This window comes from Xyrauchen texanus, chromosome 33 (assembly GCF_025860055.1).
Source record: "Xyrauchen texanus isolate HMW12.3.18 chromosome 33, RBS_HiC_50CHRs, whole genome shotgun sequence".
Lineage (NCBI taxonomy): Eukaryota > Metazoa > Chordata > Actinopteri > Cypriniformes > Catostomidae > Xyrauchen > Xyrauchen texanus.
The window spans coordinates 23,228,180-23,253,999 of NC_068308.1; the positions used below are offsets into that span (position 1 = coordinate 23,228,180).

General features: G+C 36.2%; 2 protein-coding genes across 2 annotated transcripts; one reads left to right on the forward strand and one right to left on the reverse strand.

Moving 5' to 3' along the window:
* The first annotated feature begins 6,983 nt into the window (after positions 1-6,983).
* LOC127627043 (GTP cyclohydrolase 1-like) lies at positions 6,984-20,445 on the forward strand. The gene is made up of 9 exons (XM_052103251.1): positions 6,984-7,184; positions 7,635-7,721; positions 7,902-7,997; positions 15,565-16,473; positions 16,921-17,030; positions 17,219-17,274; positions 18,364-18,395; positions 18,678-18,762; positions 19,668-20,445. Exons 4-9 carry the CDS (start codon positions 16,167-16,169, stop codon positions 19,795-19,797), a joined length of 720 nt encoding a protein of 239 aa, XP_051959211.1. The 5' UTR covers positions 6,984-7,184; positions 7,635-7,721; positions 7,902-7,997; positions 15,565-16,166; the 3' UTR covers positions 19,798-20,445.
* A 246-nt stretch (positions 20,446-20,691) lies between these two features.
* Positions 20,692-25,806, reverse strand: cript (cysteine-rich PDZ-binding protein). The gene is made up of 5 exons (XM_052103257.1): positions 25,719-25,806; positions 25,258-25,323; positions 23,671-23,725; positions 23,411-23,514; positions 20,692-21,879 (listed from the first exon to the last, which is right to left on the reverse strand). The coding sequence occupies exons 1-5, from the start codon at positions 25,732-25,734 to the stop codon at positions 21,815-21,817; spliced, it is 306 nt and encodes a 101-aa protein (XP_051959217.1). The 5' UTR covers positions 25,735-25,806; the 3' UTR covers positions 20,692-21,814.
* Between the last annotated feature and the right edge of the window lie 14 nt (positions 25,807-25,820).

Below are 25,820 nucleotides of genomic sequence, written 5' to 3' on the forward strand. Positions count from 1 at the left end.
CATACACACATAAAGTTTAATATATATATATATATATATATATATATATATATATATATATATATATATATATATATATATATATATATATATATGCACACTACCAGTCAAAAATGTATTTATAAATGTATTATAATTATTTTCTTCACATTTTATAATAATAGTAAAGTAATCAAAACCATGCAATAAGATAAATGGAACTATGGGAATTATGTTGTGACTAAACTAATCAAAAATAAATAAAAACTGTGTTATATTTTAGCATCTTCAAAGTAGTCACCCTTTGCCTAGATTTTGCAGGCATGTACACTTGACATTTTCTCAACCAACTTCTTGAGGCATCACCCTGGGATGCTTTTTAAACAGTATTGAAGGAGTTCACATCTGTGTTGTGCACTTATTGGCTGCTTTTCTTTATTATTTAGTCCAAGTCATCAATTTCAAAAACTTTTTTTTTTTTATTACATTTTAGTTTTATAATGAAATAAATTTATATGGTGGCACAATTTTATTTTTGTCTACAAAACAAATTTCAAACATTTAAGCATACACCTTCAGATCAAAAGATTTATATGATCATGTGAAACATTTCAGTCAATTGATTCAAAAGTTTTGACTGGTAGTGTGTGTTTGTGTGTGTGAGCGTGTATTTATCACTTTGTGGGGACCAAATGTCCCCATAAGGATAGTAAAACCCGAAATTTTTGACCTTGTGGGGACATTTTGTCGGTCCCCATGAGGAAAACAGCTTATAAATCATACTAAATTATGTTTTTTGAAAAGGTAAAAATGCAGAAAGTTTTCTGTGAGGGTTAGATTTAGGGGTAGGGTTAGGTTTAGGGGATATTAAACCCTACCCCCATATCTATGGGAAGTCCCCATAAAACATGGAAACACAACATGTGTGTGTGTGTGTGTGTGTGTGTGTGTGTGTATAAAACAAATTAAATAAATATAACATTAAATTACTAGTATAAAAGAAGCATTACTTCTGCCTCGAATTCCAGCCAGCAGGGGTAATGATGGAGCATTGCCTCAGGACGATGCTGGCTGCTCAGAGTGGGAAAATATTTGGTCCAGCAAAACAAAAATTATTAAGACAAGTGCACAGTTTATGGTGTCAACATAAAAGTAAATGTGTCAGAATTGATCGTAACTTACAAATAGAGTTTTCTTCTTTAAAAATATTTATTTAGGAGGATTATGTAACTATAGAGACTCAAGCAGTCACAGTGACACTCCACTGCTTCGGAAATAACTTGAACATGAATTTGAACAGAGATCTGATAACAACCACCGTGTTTTACCTATTCACCTAATGCGCCAGAGAAACTAGCGTACATACATGTTAAAATGATTGTCTATAAACTTCCATTCTAGCGGTCGCTATATAGATAACTATGGTGTTGATGTCAAAGTGTAATTAGATAGCGAAGTGGATTTTCAGGATATGGAGTTGTCAAAAGCTATCATGAGTATTCTAAGGTGTTCAGGGGATGTCATAACAACGGGAAATACAAAAGATCCTACCTTCACTCTGTGAACGTACTGCTATTCTTCTGTGTTCATGAAACTCCAAGAGACAACTCCAAGATCTGCAAGGTCCAATTTACCTAAAGTAAAAAACTAACATTTAGAGTGACAGAAAAAACACCTCACTAGCATTTTCACATAGTAAAGGGGTGGTGTAGACTCACACCATCAACTCCCAAACGTAATCCGTTTAGATCGAATCTTCTCAGTAGCTTCAATACAAACAGGAAGTTAGATGACAAAATTCGGAAGAGCGGAGCGCAGAAAAGGGGCAGGGCTGAATAAGGTGACCAGTAGAGCCTTGTTACTTCTGAAACCCTTTTACATTTTGTTGTGATGTGGGTGTGGCCGAGCAACATCTGTGGAGAGTGAGGCCGTAAGAAGAAGAACGGTAAGGATTAGCACTTGTGGGAAATTATCTCTAACGGCTGTTCTGGGATAAGAGGGCGGTCCAGACTGCCGGAGGGGAGAGAGAGAGAGAGGCATGCAGCGTTTTGATGTGTGCACTCAGTTGTGTTATGCTGAAAAGCAAACAGTGTGAGGATACTGAAAAGTATTAAAAATAAAGATTTACTTTGGACTGTTTCTCCCACTTCCTCCTTCACAACAGAGCAAGAAACATGTCACACATTTACATAGTTCTATAATTGTTAAATGTTTCACGTATTTACCAACGGATCTTTCCATCCTCGCGACATAACTTATTTGTAAGTGTACTTTTCTACTCGGTTAACATATTTATCATCCCCAAAAATAAACTCCAGCTAGGGCTAGCATAAGCTACATGATTATTACAAGATATATCGACGAGGCACCTACAAAGATTTAGAAAAGTATTTATATATATACTGGTCATGAATGTGTTTGTGCTCTTGTGAGGGTAGCTGAGAGAAAATTAAACAATATTGGGATAACTGTAATGTGGGCTAGTCTTCCTTTCCATGCAACCTACAGTAGTCATGTGACATGGGTGCACGTTGTGTGACAAAATGCAGACTGTTCTATAAAATCCCCCTGTAAGCCATGGGTGTCAACTGCTGGGCCTTACAACTACTGTGAAGTTGATTTGTGCAGTGTGCAAACTCTAAAACCCTAAATGTTTTTTTTCTTACAATCCACAGCAAATGCTGTTAATATGCTCCATTACTTTAGAAATTTACTTTGGATTTAGAAAGACCATATCAACAATATTCACATGAGCAAATTGTATCAATGACACTGCAGTACTTATCTTTGTGGCAATATTGTAAACATAATTGAAAGGAAACATGCTATGATAGCACATCTGCATCTCATGCAGAAGTTCTCATGTTTTTAGTTGTAGTGCATCTAATGTGTCTGCTCATTAATTTTATCTATGTTTAATGAATCCATAAGTAAACAAATATTACCTCCCTATCTCAGACAGGGGTAATTACCTTAATACCCAAGCCAAATAAGGATACTCTATCACTAGATGGGTGATGATGACTAAATGCAGCCGGTGCCAGCCAAACATCACTTCAGTCTATTATGATGGACTTCAGAGGATGAACTGGTGCCAACTCCAACCTGCATCACCTCGGTCTATTGATGGACTACGATCTTAAAATTGAATACATAGACTAACTATTGCCAACAAAAGCCTTCAACAGCCAATTAACAAGAACAATTGCATCTATGTGAACTTCTGTAGTTAATCCAGGATGGACTTCAAAGACTTTGGTCATTAATCTTACAGTTCAAACACAATCGATGTTTAAACACTGACCCTTAACACTTACTTAGTTTAATCATTTAAACCATGACTTTAACTATACGTAAGTAATATTTACATTATATTCATGATGTTAGTCAGAGGGGAACTGGCTCTCACAGTGAGTCTGGTTTCTCCCAAGGTAATTTTTCTCCATTAATCTACATCTTATGGAGTTTTGTGTTCCTTGCCACAGTTTTACCGTCTGTTAATTGCTGATCTTCTGTAAAGCTGCTTTGAAATGATGTGTGTTGTGAAAGGTGCTATACAAATAAAATTGACTTGACTTGACCCATACATTTTTTAAACAGTGTTTATGGGTTGGATTCCCTTATTGATCAATCTCAGTCAGGTTTCATGAATTGGAGGCATATTTGCAACAATATTCTTATTATTGTTGATCTTATAGATTATAACCACCTTCTTAATGATGACAACCTAATCCTGTTTATTGATTTTAATAAGGCATTTGATTTAGTAGAACACAAGTTTATTTTCATAACACTTAAATACTTTAAATTTGTGTGGGTGTTGCCGAGCGATGAGGGACGGCTGGGGGAGAATGATTGCAATCAGCCATGAGAGGGATAAAGTGGAGCCGGAGCTGCAATTTGAGAGAGAGACACACACACACACACACACACACACACACACACACACACACACACACACACACACACACACACACACACACACACAAACACAAACACACACACACACACAAACACAAACAAAGCCTGTCTGCGTGCATGCGTGCGTGTGTGTCTTTATGTTTATATGTAGCTGGTTGAAAGTAGTGTGTGTTTTTGTTTTGTAATACACTGAAAAGTGTTTATTATATGCCTGATGTGGATTGTTCACCCGGTCCTCGCTTCCTTCTTTCCACGTTGAGAACCTGATTTGCCACATTGGTGCCGAAACCCGGGAATCAAGGGAGGAAGAATGGCGCCATGGATGCCTCACCTCAGGAGGATGTTTTCAAGACCCTTGCCAGCATCCACCAGACACAACATCATGTCCTCCTCGAGCTGCGCACCGAACAGGAGTACTGGTTTATTGTGCTTCACCAAGCCCAAGCGGAGAACCGGCAGGTGCTCCAGAGCTTGCTTCACCAGGAGAGTGCTGCTGCCACGACTCCGTACCCCGCGACCGTCCCTCCCCATGTTCCACTGGTCAAGATAGGCACCCAAGATGATCCGGAGGCTATCCTGGAGCTCTTTGAGTGGACCTGAGTGGGTGCCTGCGGATGGACGAGCACCCAGTGGGTGGTCTGGTTAATACCACTGTTGTCCGGAGAAGCCAAACTCGTGGCGCAGTAGTTACCAATGGAGAACCTCCTGGTGTACGCCGAATTGAGGACAGCCATCTTGCAACGTGTTGGATGGACCAGTAGCGTCAACGCTTCTGGTCGCTGACCATTGTTGAGCACGGCCGCCCTTTTGCCTTCGTCCAGCACATCCGGGAAACCTGCCGGAGGTGGTTGCTGGCTGAGCAACATCATGTTGAAGCTGTGATCGACTGGGTGGTACTGGAGCAGTTTATCACTCAACTTCCGAGAGGGATGGTGGAGTGGGTCCAGTGTCAACACCCGGCCATTCAAACAGCCATCCAGCTGGTGAGGACCACAAGGCGGCGTATTCGGGAGCCGACAAGCCCCGAGATCCTTCTCTCTCTCTTTCTCTCTCTCTCTTCTCCCTCCCTCCCCTTCTTGCTCTATCTTGTTCTTTCTCTCCCCTCTCCTCCCACTCCATCCAGTTCGAGAGAGATAGAGACACATGTGAAGTGTGTTTATGTTTATACATAGCTAGCTGAAAAGCAGTGTGTGTTTTTGTTTTGTAATACACTGAAAAGTGTTTATTAAATGTCTGACATGGATTGTTCACCCGGTCCCTGCTTCATCCTCTCCACACTGTAAACCTGATTTGCCACAATTTGGAAGGTTTTTTTAGAGAAGCAATAACAACCCTGTACACAGAGTATAGCAGCTCTGTTAAAATGATTCATGGGACTTCTGGTAGATTTTTTTATTTCTAGGGGCATTAGACAGGGCTGCCCAATTTGTACCATAAGTCATTTTTCAGAGGTATCTGGTATCAAACTAAATATTAGCAAATGAAAGTTATTTCCACTTAAGAGTGTTAACTTCAATTAAATTGAAGGATCCCTGTTAAGGAGGATGCCAAATACTTGGTGCAAAACTTTGTAAAGATGAAACATCTCATGCCTCTCTTTACTTTGATCCCAGTACTAAAAGAGTTTAATTCTTGAATAAAGAGAGATTTGTCCATTTATGGTTGTGTTTTACGGTCTAAATCTGAAGGTTTGTTGAGGTCTGCATATATCTCCCAGGCTCCCTTTGTACCCAAGTCATTTAATAAAGAGTTTGACAAATTCAATAAACAAACCTCATTACTTAAAATATGCAATCCACATGATCAGGGTGGTTTGAATATTTTGTATTTCAAACTTCGAATGACACTTTTAAGATAAATTGGCTAAAGAATTGTATAAAAAATTGTTTCTCTATGAGGAATATTTTCCCTAACCATTTGTTTGAGCAACTTGGTGGTATACATTTTTTATTATTTAATTTTAATTTGATATTTTGTTTTTCATTTAATTTCTAAATATTTGTTTTTGGATAAGATTGATGTAATTAATGATTAATGCAGTAATCAGATGATTAGATCTCTCTTTGATAATATTTCTACCCCTCCATCGAAATTTGTATGGATAAATAAATATGTTTCCCTCTTTTGTTTGGGAAAATAGGTGGGGAGTTGTTAATTGTTACTGTGTAATGAATAAAACTAAAGAGGTATCCACATTTCACTTGGCCCTAAAACAATCAACAGTTTTACTTCACACAAATGAATATGACATTTCAAAAAGAAGTGTATGTTATTGGTTTTTTTTTTTATTAGGAAAATGTTATATTCATCAGAGTAAGTGGAGTGATTTAAAACCCAACTTTGTTCATTTCCAAACAGCCCTTGCAATTTATTTAGAATCTATCATTTTCAAAAAACAATGTTTGTTTTTATTTATTTTCTGTTTTGTTTTAATTTGTATTTGAACGGTTTGTGTCAAATGTCTGAAAACTTGTTGAAATGTTTTGTATTTTTTTAATTCAATAATAATACAAATATTAGTAATTCTCAACTCAACTCAACTAAATTTTATTTATAAAGCACTTTCAAAAACCACACTGGGTACCAAAGTGCTGTACATGGAGTAATAAAAAATAAATAAAATCACATTAATACAGCTTAAGATAGTAATAATAATGTGTCACGCCGTACCCCTCCCCACGTCAGTTGTTTTAAACATGTTTTGTAAGATATGCTGCCCTTTAGTGATTCAGTTGGTACAAAACATTAAAGTTCCTTTCTTTTTAATTCCGCAAACACAAATGAAAATAAGAAGACATCTCTTCAATGTATCTGTACATTTTTATATATAATTTTTTTATTTTTTTTTTTTTTTTTATTTAAATATATGTATATATACTCACGCTCAGGCCATCCGAGAGTTTCTTTCTTCATCAAAACAGAATTTAAGATTTTTAGGATTTCATTTCAGGCAGAGCCGGCCCAAGGCTCTTTTGGCCCCCGTGGCCACCAGGGGGCCCCAAGAGCACATGAAATGACAGCTTGATTGTTTTATTTTGTATTTATTTTATTTATTTTTTTGCGATATATTATGTAATGGACAATGGTAATTATACAAAAACGCAATATTAAACACAATATTATGTTAACGGGCTGCAGGATGCAAGCACAGTCAGACAGTTAGTTGATGGAAGAGGCAGCAGCGTTGCAGCAAAACAGCCATGACACAAAAAAGGACATATCCCTCTGGTGCAGAGAAAAGGAAAAGGAGAAACCCGAGGAAGAGAAAAAACAGCAAGATAAAGGTATGTTAAATAGCTAGGCTATGTTGCGAGCTAACGTTAGCTGGCTAGTTAGTTAACATAACATAACCTAGCTAGCATATCTTTTTGTTTTATTAAACATCCGTAAATGGCTTTGACATCTTAATATATTATAATACAACATATTACTAAGCTTGTTTTGGTTTAAAGTTTTTGTCTCCTGTGTAAAAAATAACTTGTTCCTGTGTATATATTTTTGAAATACAAACAAGCTTCTGTTCCATAAACTTGGCACTGATAACAGCATAACATTATTTAATTTAGCCTACCATTTTGGCGTCTTTGCTATTATATTCCAGTATTATTATGCCTCAGTTAGCTAGTTATAGATTAAGAGTTGTTTTAGGTGTGCTTGCTGCTGTGTATAATAATTTATGTTGTTAAAATAACATTCTATTCCGTCAACTATTCACTCTTATGAAACTTCCCAAGGAGCACTGTGGAAATATTATGGAGGTGGGGCACAACCAATGCCACCTGCCCCAAGTGCCAGTGCTACAGCTGATGATGATACATCAGGTGAGTTTTCAACATCCCAGATCAATATATTTATATGGATAAACCATGCCTTTTGTGAGATCTTTTTTTTTTTTTTTTTTGACAAGACAGTTGCATTACCTTCTAATATGACATCTAACATAGCTAGATTTTATTATTTGTAATTATATTATAATTATTATTATTTTCACCTTTCATCAGGTCCATCCTCTGCAGGTGAGGAGCACTTACCAGCTCCTGCATCCACTGATCCTATTGTTCCTTCCATGTCTGTTTCAACCTCAGTGGATGTGGCAGGTAAGTTAATAGCACAGCAGCCTTTGTATTTGCTCAGTTTCCTGTAGAATGTCCTGAGATTAATATGTCTAATTATAATTATTAAGGTAATACTGTTTATCTTAAGTTATTTTATTTGCAGTTGATTGTTCTGCATATTGCAAATTTTTTTTTTTAACCAAAAGCAATTCAAGTGGGTAACTTGTTTACAGTAAATGCATTGTCTTCTGTTTTTTTTTTTTTTTGCTACTTTTCAGGATATCACGTTAAGTATGCCACTTAGAACTGTAAGACTTTGAATATTAAAGTGCAAATTAACACCTGACCGCTCTTGTGGGCTTGCTAATGTTACAATTAAAAACCATAGAAGGGTAAAAACATGCCAGGCTGACATTGGTATGATGTAAGCAAATAAAATGTATAAGGGGTGTTAGATTTATAGTGTGCGAATAATCAAACATTGACAATGGTCAATCGTATTGGCGGCACCGAGGGGCCCCCAAATCAAATTCTGCTTAGGGCCCCTTAAAGGCCAGCCCTGATTTCAGGCCTCCTCCTTTAAACAATGCAAGTGAATGTACTCTTGCATTTTTGACTGTCCAAAATGTATATTTAGGATGCATCAAAATTATCCACACGACTCCAGTCGACAAAGTTCTTCTGAACCCAAATGATTGATTATTTTTAGAAACAAAACAATACTTCAAACGTTCACTTCCATACATCTCTGTAATGCGCGCTTATGAGAGGTTTGAAGTAAGCTCGTTGGTAAGGTCACACGCATCACGTGGAAGAGGCAGGAAACACGTCATTGTTTACAAGAGAAACTTGCATAGACCACAGACCAAGCACCGTTCACAAACCAAAACAGTGCAAAACATTTCAAAACAATATAAAATAAAAATAATAATTTCCAAATACTAATAAATAAAACATTACTGCAGTAAATAACCATCATTTATTTCAAAACAATGCAGTTGCGTTATCTACTTGTGCTTTTTCTTTAGCAGAAATATATAGGCTATATGACTGTCACGAATTCAAGCCACACAAGTTGTAGTTAGTGAAATCAAGTGCGAGAGCTTTACTGAGATTCACAGGGTTTACACAGTGAGATCAATACTACAGGTGATATCACACAGAAGAGAAGCTTCACAAACGTATTTATGCAGGCAGTGATGAGCGAGTGAATTGAGTGCAGGTGCAGTGAATTAGAAATCGGGTAATGAGGAGCAGAGCGCTGATGGAGGTGCAGAGACCGAGGGAGCATGACAATGACAAAGTTTTCACACATACCTGCGTTTGCTGGAAAAACAGCATAAAAATCCTCTGATAAAATGTTCACTGCACACATTTCAATATTTGAGAGAATGTAGTGGTGTACTGATTTCCAGGTTCAGTGTAATAAGGCAGGGCTTCAATCGCTCATGATCATGTATAGGCAATCGATGAAAAGTTTATATTTTTCCCAGCATGCATTTTCTTAGGGGTTTCTGAAGGTTGAAGCATCCAGGATACACACACACCAAACGACCATTGTCAATATGCATTTTGGACTGTCAAAAAATTTAGTACATTCACTTGCATTGTTTAAGGAGGCCTGAAATGTAATCCTAAAAATCTTAAATTCTGTTTTGATGAAGAAAGAAACTCTGATATATCTTGGATGGCCTGAGGGTGAGAAATATGTCAGTACATTTTCATTTATGGGTGAACTATTCCTTTAAGATGACCTGCTGCTCTTTGCTACCTTCATTTTCAGTAACCACACCACACATCTTTCAGTGGTAAGACTTCGAGACTTCCAAGAAGCAAGAATAGTTTCCATAAGATTTTCTAAGGATATTTAGATTGAGATCAATGTGAAAAGTCATGATTTGGTATGCTTTAGGAATTCATGTGAATGAACTTTGAGGAATCACAAGATCTGAAATGCATGTTCCAGGGAATTTGGAGGTAATACTACAATGGCATTAAAGACTTTAAAGTAGAGAAGTACAGTTTTTACACTGAATTATTTTTGCAGTTGGTATACATTTTTTTATTAAACTATAAAAAAAAAAACAGGATTTACCTGCTAAAGAACACCTCTTGTGCTGCTTATTTTCACAGTCTAGTAATATGTTTTCACTCTGGTTGGCAGTAATCGGTGTTGGGTGTAATCTGAAAATCAAAATAATCGATTTATTTTCTTATCAGAAAGTAGAGTAATGCATTAAATTCTTGTAATCAGATTACAGTTACTGATTTTCAATTAAGGTAATTACTTTTAAGAAGTGTTATCAATCGATTCATTTTCAATCTAATTAATTACATGGTATATCAATTAATTAATCGAATTAATCGCATACAAAATCATTCAATAATTCAATATATAATGATTAAATAATTATAAATAGTTATATTTAAATTATATATATATATATATATATATATATATATATATATATATATATATATATATATATATATATATATATATATATATCTTGGACTGATTGATGAACTCTGTTTCAAAATGGATTGATATGGACTTTAGACCAATGATAGGCTTATGTACAATAATATGGAGAAAAAAAACAAAACAATATATTGCATTTTAACTATACAGATAATTAAAATGCAATATATTGATTATTTTCATATTATTGTACATAAGCCTATCATTGGTCTGCAGTCCATAGCAATCCATTTAGTAGCTGAATTCATCAATCAGTCTGAGATTTATTATAAGAGCTTGTTTAAGGACATGTCACTGTACACCTGTGTCAGATGGACACTTTTGGACTATCTCGGTTGTGTGGCATCATAAACATCTTAGGTCGCTGTGTCAAGTTAAACGAAGTTTGAAACTTAGAAAAACATGTCTTAAGATCCCTGCGTTCGAATTTTCGCATCATCAAGTTGTCTGAACGCAAGAACATGTTCTCATCTCTTGTTGTCTGTCCTCTGTAAGTTGTTCTGTCTGTTTAAGCTGCGTGTTGCCTATACAGAGAGTTTCGCTCACTGCTCCCTGGAGAAAACAGGTAGTACTCCAAGCTTGAATTGCTCAAATATAAAGATATTCCTTATTACGGTCCAGGGACAAGATTGTGTTAATTTTTCAAAGTGTTTTTTTTTTATTAATTAATCTCAATTAACACGTTAAATCAAAAGCCCTACTTTTAAGTAAATAGTACTTTGGTTACACATATATCTAAAATAATATAATGTATAGTACATATAATATATGCATTCATATAGTCATATATATGTCTATATGCATTTTTGTGAAACTGAAGAAGGCTTTACTTTAATATAAACCTTACTTTGAATTAGTTTAACAGAAGAAAAAAAAACTTTCTGTGAAAAGTGTTTTATGAAGTAACTTAAAAGTAAAGGAATTCGCAATGTTATTGCTTTTCCAAAAAAGTAATCAAAGTACAATTTATTACAAATAAATTACTATTTGAGTAAGTTGCCAACACTGGACGTAATCCATATGCTCTCTTCAGTTATGTAGCATGAATTGATTTCTGATCATTCTCTGTGCAGGCACCTAATAAACAACTAAACCATACCACTAAACATTAAGAAGTTTTTCCTGGTTAAAAACCTCAACACTAATTAAAAAAATACAAGGCATGACATTTTAAGTCATAAAAGGAGGAGAAAGAGTTGAAGGCCATCACATGGGACTAAATCTGTAAGATGTTTTCATTGCTTCTTTCCAATGTTTTGCTCTTCTAAATTATATTCTTCCACTAATATTCTTAATGTGTTCTACTTAGTACTTTCTGGATTTGTCTTCATTCTTGATTTCTATGATTTGTCACATGCAGATAGTAGTTATTGCCATCCAGCACACTTTTGTGTAAAGGGTAGCGTCTCTTTCTGAACACATGGTCTCTCATATGCACTGTATCTCAAGTGTGATCGATACAGCTTTCGTTCTTCCTGTCATCCGCTCTGGTAAAAGTTGTGTGTAGAAAGATGTTATCCACACCGATTTGCACAGATAACATGTCTTTCAGTGCTTTGTACATGTGCCTTGTAACATTTACATTAAGCATTCTTATTTCCTTTTTTTATAGTCATTAAGTTGTCCCCTTTTGATCAGTACAAACAGAAAATATAGGGGAGACCAGGTTGAGTGTTCACATTTTCCTCCAGGGAATATTTCTTTGGGTATATCTTTATTTTTTAAAGTCACTTTCTGTATAGTCACATGTACATTAAAGTCTTGACCACACACACTAAAAAAGCTATTGAACATTTTCACCGTTATCGCCCAGTAGATAAAATGAATTGAACACTTTTGTGACAACATACACTAAAATCGGGGCATAAATTGTAATTAAATACAGCATTCAGAAACATCTTGCCATGATAAAAAATTTGACAACCTGCCCCAAACTTACATTTATGAAAAATAACCTCGTCCAAGAGAACACAATTTAACTTCTCACTTAAAATCTACCATATTAAAATAGTTGACCCTGGCTTTTATGTCAGTGTGGTTTATTATGTTCACTTGTCTACCCAATTTATTACAAATAAAATGATGATGATATTGGAATTTTAGTTTGGAGAAATAGGTGTTTGATGTACAACAAAAATGTACAACAAAAACCACTGCTAGAGGAAATGATTATATGGTGCAAATGGACTTCAGGGTGACTCAAATCCTGAGAAAAAAACATTATATATAGCCCTTGTGACAAAAACCCCTGGTATCCCCTATATCTATTTTTTCAAGCAACTAAACTCATGATTGTAATTTAAAAATAGGAACTATACTGAAGCAGTGCATAGGCTGCACAAGAATACATATTATATAGCTGTTAAATAATGAATGTGGCAAAATCTTACAATATGGAGAGAAGCAACCTTTCTATGTACTGTGTCAATCAAATAAACATGCAGGACTTTTTTTTTTTTTTGACAATTAGAACTCTAGCTCTCTTCATGCACATACAGTAGGTCATTCTGCACAGCCCGAGGGGCAAGCAATTTGTTCGCCTGGTCTCCAAGGTAACATGGCTTATTTGATCTGCTTGCATGGGTACTGTGATTTATGATGTGCTCTGATATCCTGATATTGTCATCTACTGATGACATCAGATCTGTTAAAAGCAGAACGCCATAACCCTCCTACAATGTCAGAGCATGTCTACAATAAGCCGGGCACACAGTACGCCTTAACACAGTCACACCTGTCGAGCTCACACATCACACACTTTATTCATGTTCATCTATTGAATATTCCACTGTGATATAAGTTGTGTTCGAATTCTAAGGAAAATAAGTGTGTGTCAGTCATCCCTGCATTTCACATTTCAAAGGCCAGCATTACAAGGACCCTTGGAGCATCATCACAAATATATTGATGCAATGGAGCTGGTGTGCTGGTTTATTTTTGTACATTGCATAAAGGAGTAATCCCATTTTGGTTATGATCTTGGTTTCTGTGGCCTTTTGTACTGTATGGGGAGAGGGATTTAAGTAAACAAATGTGCTGGAACACTGTTTTAAATCATCCATATTCATCCATATAATTCCTTCATTGTTCAAACACATAATAAAATACAAATATTATATATACAATTATAATTATTAAAGTAATTTAATATTATCATATTAAGTGTAATTATAATATATTTAAATGTTTCTTTCTGGCCTTTGTTATACAATAGACGCCATTCTGCAACAATATTAAAACCACCTGCCTAATATTGTGTAGGTCCCCCTTGTGCTGCCAAAACAGTGCAAACCCGTATCTCAGAATAGCTTTATTCTGTGTTCTCACCACAATTGTACAGAGTGGTTATCTGCGTTACCGTAGAATTTTCCAGTTCAAACCAGTCTAGCCATTCTCTGTTGACCTCTCATCAACAAGGTGTTTCCATCTGCAGAACTGCCGTTTTTTGTTTTTAGCACCATTCATAGTAAATTCTAGGGACTGTTGTGTGTGAAAGTCCCAGAAGATCAACAGTTACAGAAATACTCAAACCAGCCCGTCTGGCACCAACAATCATCCATGCAATTATCTAATCGGCCAAATGTGTGGTAGCAGTGCAGTGCATAACATCATGCAGATATGTGTCAGGAGCTTTAGTTAATGTTCACATCAACCATCAGAATGGGGAAAAAAATGTATCTCAGTGATTTGGACCGTGGCATTATTGTTGGTGCCAGATGGGCTAGTTTGAGTATTTCTGTAACTTATCGCTGATCTCTTTTCACACACAACAGTCTCTAGAATTTACTCTGAATGGTGCCAAAAACAAAAAACATCCAGTGAGCGGGAGTTGTGTGGACGGAAAGTCCATGTTGACGAGAGGTCAACAGAGAATGGCCAGACTGTTTCAAACCCTCAAAGTCTACAGTAAATGGTCTGCACTTATATAGCGCTTTTTTAACCTTAACGGTATTCAAAGCGCTTTACACTGACTCATTCATCCATTCACAAACACACACACACACACACACACACACACACACACACACACACACACACACACACACACATGTTGTGTTTCCATGTTTTATGGGGACTTTCCATAGACATAATGGTTTTTATACTGTACAAACTTTATATTCTATCCCCTAAACCTAACTCTACCCCTAAACCTAACCCTCACAGAAAACTTTCTGCATTTTTACCTTTTCAAAAACATAATTTAGTATGATTTATAAGTTGTTTTCCTCATGGGGACCGACAAAATGTCCCCACAAGGTCAAAAATTTCGGGTTTTACTATCCTTATGGGGACATTTGGTCCCCACAAAGTGATAAATACATGCTCACACACACACACACACACACACACACACACACACACACACACACACACACACACACACACACACACACACACACACACACACACACACACACACACACACACACACACACACACACACACACACACACACACCAATGATGGCAGAGCAAGGACACTTCAGCATGTGGAGTCATGTGGGCTGGGAATCGAACCGCCAAGCCTGCAATCAGTGGCCAACCCCCTCTACCACCTGAGCCACAGCCGCCTACGGTAACTCAGATAACTGCTCTGTACAATTGAGGTGAGAAGAATATAATTTCAGAAGGCTATTCTGAGATGAAGTTTGGCAAAGTTTTGGTGGCATGAGGGGAACCTACACAATATTAGGCAGGTGGTTTTAATTTTGAGGCTGATCGGCGTATAACTAATCCATTGTTCACTCACTGATTTCTTGATTTTGCATTAAATAAAAGTTATATACATTATACTTTATTGTCCACTGACATGGAAATTTTCATTAGGCATCTCACCACAATACAAAACACAATAATCACACATAAGATTTGCATGAGAGAAAATAATAATAATATCAAATAATATAATATCAAAGCTGTTTGATAAATTCAACAGCTTTATGCTGTCATAACCCGATATAAACAAATTGCACTTAATCATTATGCCTGATGTTCACAAAATGTCTAGGAAAAATTCTCAACCAGAGAAGGCAACTTTGTTTGGGGTTGGGGAAGTGGAGTTGCGTCACACAGATCAGTCTTGGATATGCTGATGTGAGAAATTAATTTATTTTTTATGTGTACACAGGATAAGCGGTTGACGATGGATGGATGGATGGATGTTCAGTCATATGATTTCTACAAGAATAGATTATGACCTTTAAAACTATAATTGATATGGACGATCTAATTGAAATATGTGCCTTTTGTGTGTATAATAATAATAATAAAAACAATGATGCATAATTTAAATCTTTAAATAATTTTGCATTTCTAATGCAGCTTTTGGGGATCTAGCTTATGTGTGAGCACGTGAGGTCATATGCTCAGAAGTTTGACACTCACCGCTGTGTCTTCACATTCAGACTAGCAAATCACGAATCGGTTAGCGCCGTTTGCATGACAGTTACGCATTGTTCAATTACACCATAAAAATGGGTGTGACATATGTAGCCTACAAGATAATAGAGCGCGTGGTCGCTGACGTGCTCAATTGGACACAGTGATAGTGGAGAGGTACTATAAGTGCCACGCAGACTGCGAGAGATAGTTGAGACTCAGGCAAGAATAGCACAAACGGAGAACACTTGTGGTTGTATTTAAACATATAGTTCACTTAATTTTATTTGGTCTGTAAAAGACTATAAAACTACTTTATTCTCTTTTAAATCAGCAATTCTAGAATATTCAATGGAATACCAAAATGCGGCAGATTTGAACGGTTGTTGCAATGGCAAAATTGTCACAGAGTATCTCTGCCGAAACGGCTTTAGCGAGATGTCAGTCGAGGCGAAGAAAGTCGCTGTCCAGCACAAAAACGAGACATCCCGCAAAGAGGAGGAGGATGAGTCGCGGTTACCTGCGCTGGAGGCGGCGTACACAACCATATTGCGAGGACTCGGAGAAAACACTGACCGACAGGGGCTCCTCAAAACCCCACTCCGTGCAGCCAAGGCCATGCAGTTCCTGACCAAAGGGTACCATGAAACAATCTGCGGTAAGTGATTTTTTCAGACTACGCTTTTTACGCAGTGGTGCGTCTGAGCGCGTCAGCTTCTGCGCTACTAGAGTATTCTACTGTTAATGAGGGGTTACATACTTTACCTAAACGTCATTATAACATTCTGGAATTGCTCAATGCTGAAAGCACCAAATTCATTAATCTGGCTGGTGTGAGGGGCTACTTAAACTAATCCCCTTTTAGTTCCTAAGTACTTGCCTCTCTCCTGAACTGAGCTGATTTATGAAAGGGGTTTTAATGCCTATTGTTTTGAAAGTTTTTCCACAAAGCAATTTCAACTATTCCATATGTGCCCCTTTAGTAATCTACACACAATGCATGCCTGGTAGATGCTAGAACGAGAATGCTCTTTCCAGTACAGTAGTCATTATTATTATTATGGCATCTATTTTATGTGTTAAAAATATATTTTTGTCTCCACAGATATCCTTAATGATGCCATCTTTGACGAGGACCACGAGGAGCTGGTTATTGTGAAAGATATTGACATGTTTTCTCTTTGTGAACATCATTTAGTACCATTTTTTGGCAAGGTATGTCTCAGAATGTGTGTGCTGAAAGTATCAGTAGCTATTGAATAAAAACGTAATCTTTACTGTGATCATTGACCCATAAATTGGGAGGAGAGTTCAGTACTGTGAGGTTAATGGTTTCTTTCCAATGGTTTGCAGTGCTTGGGAAATAAATTGATAAAATTATTTTATGTCCATCTAATCCTTAGGTTCACATAGGATATCTGCCAAGTAAAAAGGTGGTTGGCCTCAGTAAGCTTGCAAGGTGAGTATGCATCATGCACACAAACATAGAGAATTCAGAGTGCCAGTCTTCGATGAATGGTAAAAGGGATTGTTCTCACATTAGAGTGAGTTAGAAAAAGGGCATGTATTAGTTACAAGTGGTTGAGTTCTTCTGTTATCATAGCCCATTCACTTGAGGCTTAGATCCAAAGCCTGGCACAGTATCCTGTCCCATCTGAAAAAAGCCAGACTAGCTGACTTTTGGCGCTGAGGAAATCCCCCTCAACTCCCCTATCCACTGTGGAGTGGTTGTGGGAACCATTACCATTGCTAGCCTCACTAACTATAATGAGCCTGGTGCTTCCTTTGGCTGAATAAAACAACCCAGACTTCATGAGATGCATTTCATCCACTGCATTTACTGTATATCTGAGTTACTTCACTATGTAGAAAACTGTCTAAAACAGTAACAATTACATTACAGTTATGTATCTTTATAGATTCATTTTTAGAAGAAAAAAAACACAAGTAGTGCTTAGAGAGAGAGAGGGAGACTATCAAGTTCACTGCATGATGTTTAAGGGCAAAAGGGTGTGTATTGATCATCAGTACACAGAGAAACCAAAGCACAAATAAAGAAACCTTCATATTCTGCTGATATTGTCATATTTTGGTATAAAGCAAATAACTATCCAATAATGGACCCCTTTTCACAGACAGTGATGACTCGTTTCCACCTTTATTTAGCTGCGTAAATCTAGCAAACTTTTGTATATTTGCTAGTTTTAAATTATTTAATGTACATGTCTAACATAATACTTTGTATCATATTACCCTGGAAATAGTAAAAAAAAAAAAAAGAAAAGTTCCCAAAGGTGCAGTGAGATTTCTACAGCTGCTCAGAGAGTAACCGTAAATTTGCCATCTTCTCTCTTTTGACGGTCGTAATCCATCGCTCTACATTTTTTCTTCACTCCCATTCACCACTATCGAAGTTTTCCCTGCAATAGTTTACTTGCATGATCCAAAACCCGGAAGTGTGAAAAGGGTCCATTGGCTGTTTGATTAGTGCAGCATTTTTGGTGAGTTGTTTTAACTTTGTGCCATGTGCATATTGTTCCCTTTTTAGAATTGTTGAAATCTACAGTCGCAGACTTCAAGGTAACTACTCTCCATCACATTTAGTGTATCTTGTTGTCTACACATTTAGATAACTACTGTATATAGTAGTTTTCAGTGTTAGCATAGTCTGTGCAATTCCACCTCTGAACTTCAAGACATTAAATGTGATCTCATCTCACACATTCTATTGAATCTATGCTTATCCATGCAATATATAGTGACATTAGGGATGCACTTGCAGACAGTGCAATTTTATGTGCACTTTTAAACAACATTAGTTGCTTGCTCAGTTTTTTTACTTTTTGGTTTTCCTATTTACAGTGCAAGAGCGTCTAACAAAGCAAATAGCTATGGCAATCTCTGAGGCTTTGCAGCCTGTCGGTGTAGCAGTTGTCATTGAGGCAGCGTAAGTATTTGAAATACAAAACTTCCCTTTACAAAACATTATTTATCAATTAATTAATAACCTAGTGATTATGACACTAGGTTATTTAAAGTTATGTAACATTTTCTTATATAATTTTTGGAATGCCCAATTTGCACTATTTACTAGGTCCTCACGGTGGCGCGGTTACTCTCCTCATTCGGGGTGGCGGAGGACAAATCTCAGTTGCCTTTGCCTCTGAGACAGTCAATCCGTGCATTTTATCACGTGGCTTGCTGTGCATGACACTTTGGAGACTCACAGCATGTGGAGGCTCATGCTACTCTCCACGATACACGCACAACTTACCACGCGCCCCATTGAGAGTGAGAACCACGAGGAGGTTACCCCATGTGACTCTACCCTCCCTAGCAACTGGGCCAATTTGTTTGCTTAGGAGACCTGGCTGGAGTTTTCTTGGCACACCCTGGATTCGAACTCACGACTCCAGGGGTGGTAGTCAGCATCAATACTCACTGTTACCCAGGCCCCTGTAACATTAGATTCTTTGTAACAGTAATACATAACCTAAAAATCTCTCATAATCACTAACATTTAATTGATACAAAGCATTGCAATTAAATTTCATGGATTCAAAGCTTATAGTTCACCCATTCAGTATCTGTTTTAAGTGCCTGTCATGGCTGATTAATTCTTCATAAATCAAAAGTTGCTAACCGCACACTGAATTGCAAAACAGACCGAAAAAGGTCTAGCAAGAAATCTTTCAAAAATAAAAATTGCAAAGTGAGTTAAAAGCCAGGCCAACAAAGGTAGATGTTTCAGCACAATGCTTTCTTTAATGTGTTCTTCATACAATGATGAGCATGAAAATATGTATATCAACTGTTAATTGTGACTTGAATGGATGTGTGTTGTTGTTGTAGTCACATGTGCATGGTCATGCGTGGAGTACAGAAGATGAACAGCCGTACTGTGACTAGTGCCATGCTGGGTGTGTTCAGAGAGGACCCAAAGGCTCGGGAGGAGTTCCTGGCTCTTACCAAAAGTGCATAGTAATCCACATTTCCCTGCTCCTACTCTGTGTTTCCTTACAGTGAAACAGGTCAATGATTATTCTCTACATATTAAAACCCTCTATGGTGCTAAGAGAATTTCACTGAGCCATAGTTGAAGTTCTTTTCCACCAGCTACTGAGACACAGAATGTGTGTACTTTAATGCCTACAGCTGAAACTCAGGGTTCTTCTCTGTATGCATATATTGAAATCCTAATATATAAAATGTGAATATTGAAGAATCAGTGTTGCTACACACTACTACTTTTGAGGAGAATTCCCTGTAGGTACCAGTTTGATAACACATCACTGAATTCTCAGGCAAAATAATTCTCAAAGCTGCCTTAAAACTGACATATTTAATATTTTTCTTTTTAGTAAGTTAACAATTATTTCAGTTTGTCTCTGCTATTAACAATTATGATAAGTCTATGTTTAAGCTTTTTCGTATATTCAAATTAACATTGCCTCAGATACTTCTCTAACTTTTTACAACATGAAAACATTAGAAAACGAATTTGTATATAACTTATAAAGTAATACAAATGTTTCTGTCACTTTTTTCATAATCCCTGATTAGGTAATTTTTAATGTCATATGTAAACATGTAAACCTGTTGAATAATTTATAGTTACAATAAAAGTAATTGTGCCAAAGACCAGATTCGTGTGATTTATATTTGTGGCATCATTTCTGTGTAATTCGAAGAAAAATTGGTGTTGCGATATTTTTTTTTTACATAATATACATTGGTTTAGATTCTATCATGAGACACTTCAATGTTAAAGCTCCAAGTAAAGGGATCAATGGAAAGGGGGAGGCGAGAACCGGCTTGACAATATAAATAAGTTTAATTGGTAAACTTAAAACAAGGACACAAACACACACATGACGGACATGTCCGTAAACTATCTTGCTCTCCCGCACGATCCTCTGCAGCCGACCTTTATCCCTCTCGGAGGCTTAATTTGGCCTAATACGGGACCGGGTGTGTAGGATCACGACCCTGCCCTGCCACACTCCATTATTAACAGCTTCTTCTTGTCATTGCTTTCTCATTTAAAAGAATGATTTGTGCAAGAGGTCATCACAATTTTATTTTGCAAAAAAAAAAAAAATATATATATATATATATATATACACACAGACTTTAAAACTGTCCCACGATGTAATTGGTGTCCCACACTCTCCATAATTTAATAGATATTACATTTTACAGAGTCTTAAGTAATGACTACAAATTATATTTTCAGTACAAACTACAAATCTGGGATTAAACAAACAAATCTGGGATTCACTCAACATTATCATTTAAAAAGTAAACAACAAAAGAGATACAGATGCCACTGTTTTGACAAGAAGACCCAAGTGTGAGATGGACAATGCTGAGGGCAAATGGAAATTTAAACAGACTATCAACATCACTGTACATTAAACGTGTTACTATCTTACATTGACGTGTCATAATCTACTGGTTTCATATTTACATTAGATGCTTTAATAATTACACTGACTTAAAGGGTCAAGGGAAAACAATATTTTAAAGAAAAGAGATTATAGAAAAGATGTTCTTGACTTGGGGAAGGGATTTAAATGTCAAAGTAGACTTTTGGCCAACTAAGTTATAAAAAAGGTGCTATAAACTGCCATGAAGTGACCCGACTGGTATTTCAGGGTCCAAGAGATAGGTGGATCATTGTGTTCTGTAGAAATAATCACTGACGGAAGATGGGAAAAAGTTCCAAACTAATGAGAACATTTGAGGAAAACAGGTTTTCAAAGAGATTTACTTCTGCTTTGTCCAAACAGTATATGCCAAATATTGCTCTAAGGTTAAGTGAGAGAGGAATACCAATAACGTATGCTTCTCACAACTAACAGTTACAAACACGTGCACCATTTTCTCAGCAATTTCTTGGTCACAAAACTCTGTAAACTGCTCTTTTGTGACCATCAATTATAATTATCTCCAATAAAAACGAACCCAATCATCTGTCTCCAGCTAGAAAGAATGAATCAAACAGAGGTCTGTTTGTAGTTCTTGGTATCAATAACCTTTTTCCCACACATGGCACAAATTCCTGCAAAAGTAGAAATAGAAAACACATAGATGAGTTGTGTAAAGTTATACAGTTGTGGCCAAAAATGCACTATTGGTAAATATGAGCAAAGAAGGCTGTGAAAAATATATTTTTATTGTTTATACTTTTGATTTTTTTTAAATATTCACAAAAATATATCCTCTAAAGGATATCAAACAATTGCAAACACAACAAAAGTTTAATCAAAAAACTAATATTTCTGTCAAAAATACGTATGTGTGACAATTATTGGCACCCTTTTATTCAATACATTATGCAACATGATTCTTGAGTCTTCTCTTATAATGCCTAATGAGGTTAGAGAACACATGGCAAGTGATCTGAGGCCATTCCTCCATACAGAATCTCTACAGATCCTTCAAATTCAGAGGTCAGTGTTGGTGGACTCTCCTCTTCAGTTCACCCCACAAATTTTCTATGGGGTTCAGATCAGGGGACTGGGATGGCCATGGCAGAACCTTGATTTTGTGGTCAATGAACCAATGTGTGTTAATTTTTATGTGTATTTTGGATCATTGTCCTGCTGGAAGATCCAACCAGGGCCCATTTTAAGCTTTCTGGCAGAGACAACCAGGTTTTTTTGTTGGTATTTGATAGAGTTCATGATGCCATGTATCTGAAAAAGATGTCCAGGGCCTCTGGCAGAAAAACAGCCCCACAACATTAAAGATCCAGCACCACATTTAACCGTGGACATTGGGTACTTCATCTCTGTGTGTGCCACACCCATCTATGGTGTTTGGTGCCAAAAAGCTCTATTTTTGATTTATCTGACCATAGAACCCAGTCACATTTGAAGTTCCAGTAGTGTCTGGCAAACTGAAGACACTTGAGATTGTTGTTGAATGAGAGCAGAGGCTTTTTTCTTGAAACCCTCCCAAACAACATGTTGTGATGTAGGTGACGTCTGATTGTAGTTTTGGAGACTTTCTGACCCCAAGACCCATCTAATTTCTGCAATTCTCCAGATGTGATCCTTGGCGAAATTTTGGCCATTCAAACCATCCTCCTCACTGTACGTGGAGACAACATAGACACATCTCCTCTTTCAGGCTGATTCTTAAGATCTCCAGTTGATTGGAACTTGATAATTATTGCCCTGATGATGGAAATGGACGTTTTCAATGCTTTAGCTATTTTCTTATAGCCACTTCCCATTTTGTGAAGCTCAACAAATTTTGCCTCACATCATACTTTTATTCTTTGGTCTTACCCACTCTGATGGATGACTAAGAGAATGTGGCTTGTGTGCTACCTCATATTTATACCCCTGTGAAACAGGAAGTCATGGCTGAACAATTTCATGTTTCTTGTCACCCAGGTGTTCTAAAACATTTAGAATATGAATGAGAATATATTTCAGATATCTTTTACTCATAAGAATTTCTTGGGGTGCCAATAATTGTGGCAAACGTGTTTTGGAGAAAAATATTTATTTAATTATGAAATATTGTTGGCCACAACTGTATATAAAAAGCATCCAAAAAGATTCCCTCGCTGTCCATCTCACCTTTCTTGTATGCACATCCCTGGCAATAGTGTGAACCAGACTGATGAACAGAGCTTTTGCATATTCTGCAGGTGGCAAAACCAGCCTTTCCATAAGGATCAAACCTGTCCAAAAAAAATAATAATAATAAAATAAAAAAACTTTAATATTAATAATGATAAAAAATATTATGCAAGCTTTCAATACAAATGCATCATAAATGACACAACAAATGCATAACAAGACTATAGTGTTGAAGTATAAAATTCCAAACAACAGACCTGGCTTTTTTGGAGGTCAACATTTTATTTTCATTAAGTTTTCGCCCACCACTTTCTGTAATACAATAGTTTTCATGTTAATATCCATTGTTGACAAGTTATACATACTACCATTTACTACTATTTAAACACTAATGGATATAAAGATACTAAAAATATATGGTAACACTTTAAAATTAGGTTCTATTTGTTAACAATAGTTAATGCATTAGGTATCAAGAACTAACAATGATTTTTGTTTTACAGCTTTTATTAAACTTAATTTCTTTTAATTTATAAAAAAAACTATTGTTTATTGTGAGATCATGTTAGTTTATAATACATACCTAATGTTAACATATACAACTTTTAGTTTTAAACTTTTATTAGTATATGCTGAAATTAACATTAAAGGTGCTGTAAGCAATTTATTAATGGAAAGATATGTAAAAGAAATTTCAAAATCCGTTAAAGATATTAATGAAATAAGAGTCCTGAGATATCTCACCGGTCTCAGCAACAGCTGAAGACTTCTTAAACAGCAAACAAAATGTGACCACGGACATTGACGATTTTCACCTGTCAGTCATTTTGCTTGATCACATAGTAATGTAGTTGCAGCAAATTATTGAGGATTAATGCCATTTTTAAGCCATGTTGTTCATAACAGTTGTCTGTTGAAGGCGCTATTTTTAAACAACCTGCACAATGTTGGTCTCAATAAAGCTAATTTGTTATCTTTGGAGTTCGGGATTTTGGAAAGAGGGGGTGTGGCTAATCCAAAGGCTCACTCTTGTGGAAGTAGAATTGCTGAAATTGCTTACAGCACCTTTAACCAAGATTAATAAATGATGTAACAATATTGTTTATTTTTAGTTCATATTAAAGGGATAGTTCCCAAAAATGAAAATTCATCATTTCATCATTTCATCACCACCATGCCATTCCAGATGTGTATGACTGCTGAACACAAATGAAGATTTTTAGAAGAATATTTCAGTTTCTTGGTCCTTTCAATGCAAGTGAATGGAGGCCAGAAATCTCAAGGTCCAAAAATCACAAAGTCATCATAAAAGTAATCCTTAAACTCCAGTACTTTATTCCATGTCTTCATAAGCGATATGATAGGTGTGGGTGAGAAACAGATCAATATTCAAGTCCTTTTGTACTCTAAATCTCCAATTTCACTTTCACATCAGAAAGTCCCATGTGGCACCTGTTTAGTTTCACTTTCACATCTGAAATTTATAGTAAAGAGATTTAAAGTAAAAAGGACTTAAATATTGATCTGTTTCTTGCTCACACACCTACTGTTTCATATAGCTTTTCAAGATTTAACCACTTGAGTCATTTGAATTACTTTTATGCTGCCTTTGTAGGCTTTAGATTTCTGGCCACCGTTCACTTGCATTGAATATTCAACAACAAGCTGAAATATTCTTCTAAATCCTTAGTGTTTAGCAGAAGAAAGTAAGTCATACACATCTGGGATGGCATGAGATTGAGTAAATGATGAGATAATTTTCATTAAATATTAACTAATGTTAACGAATACATTCGTATTGTAAAGTGTTAACAAAATATTATCTAACCAGCTAAATAATTTACCTGTCGTGTTTCTAGCACCATCTTTCCAGGTATCAGGAGTGATGACCCGTCCTAGTTTCTTCTCGCCTGTTCGGGACATCAACACATGAGTAATTCATAAAAATACAAACCCCTTACATCATTCATGCTTGGCTGACTTCACTATAAACAACATAGTTATATTAATAATCGTCGAGCGCAAGAAGGACAGAATACACGTATGTTTACAGCAGATTGCTTTGTTGTTTACTACAGTTCTTTTGCTACTGTAGTACTGCTAGCGAGTAAAACACGACCTAAAATTACTTGACTAACATACAACTGACTCTCACTCTCACACTCACACTATCTATCTATCTATCTATATATATATATATATATATATATATATATATATATATATATATACATACATACACACACACCCACATTGCTTGTAAAACTAAATATTTTCTGATTTACAACAAGATTCAACTACTTACAGTTTTCGCAAACCATCTTCAAAGGTGACAGAAAATCGTAGCTAACACGACTGGATAGTTCTCAGTTGTTCAAATTGAAGCTAGAAACAATTTTACTGTTCT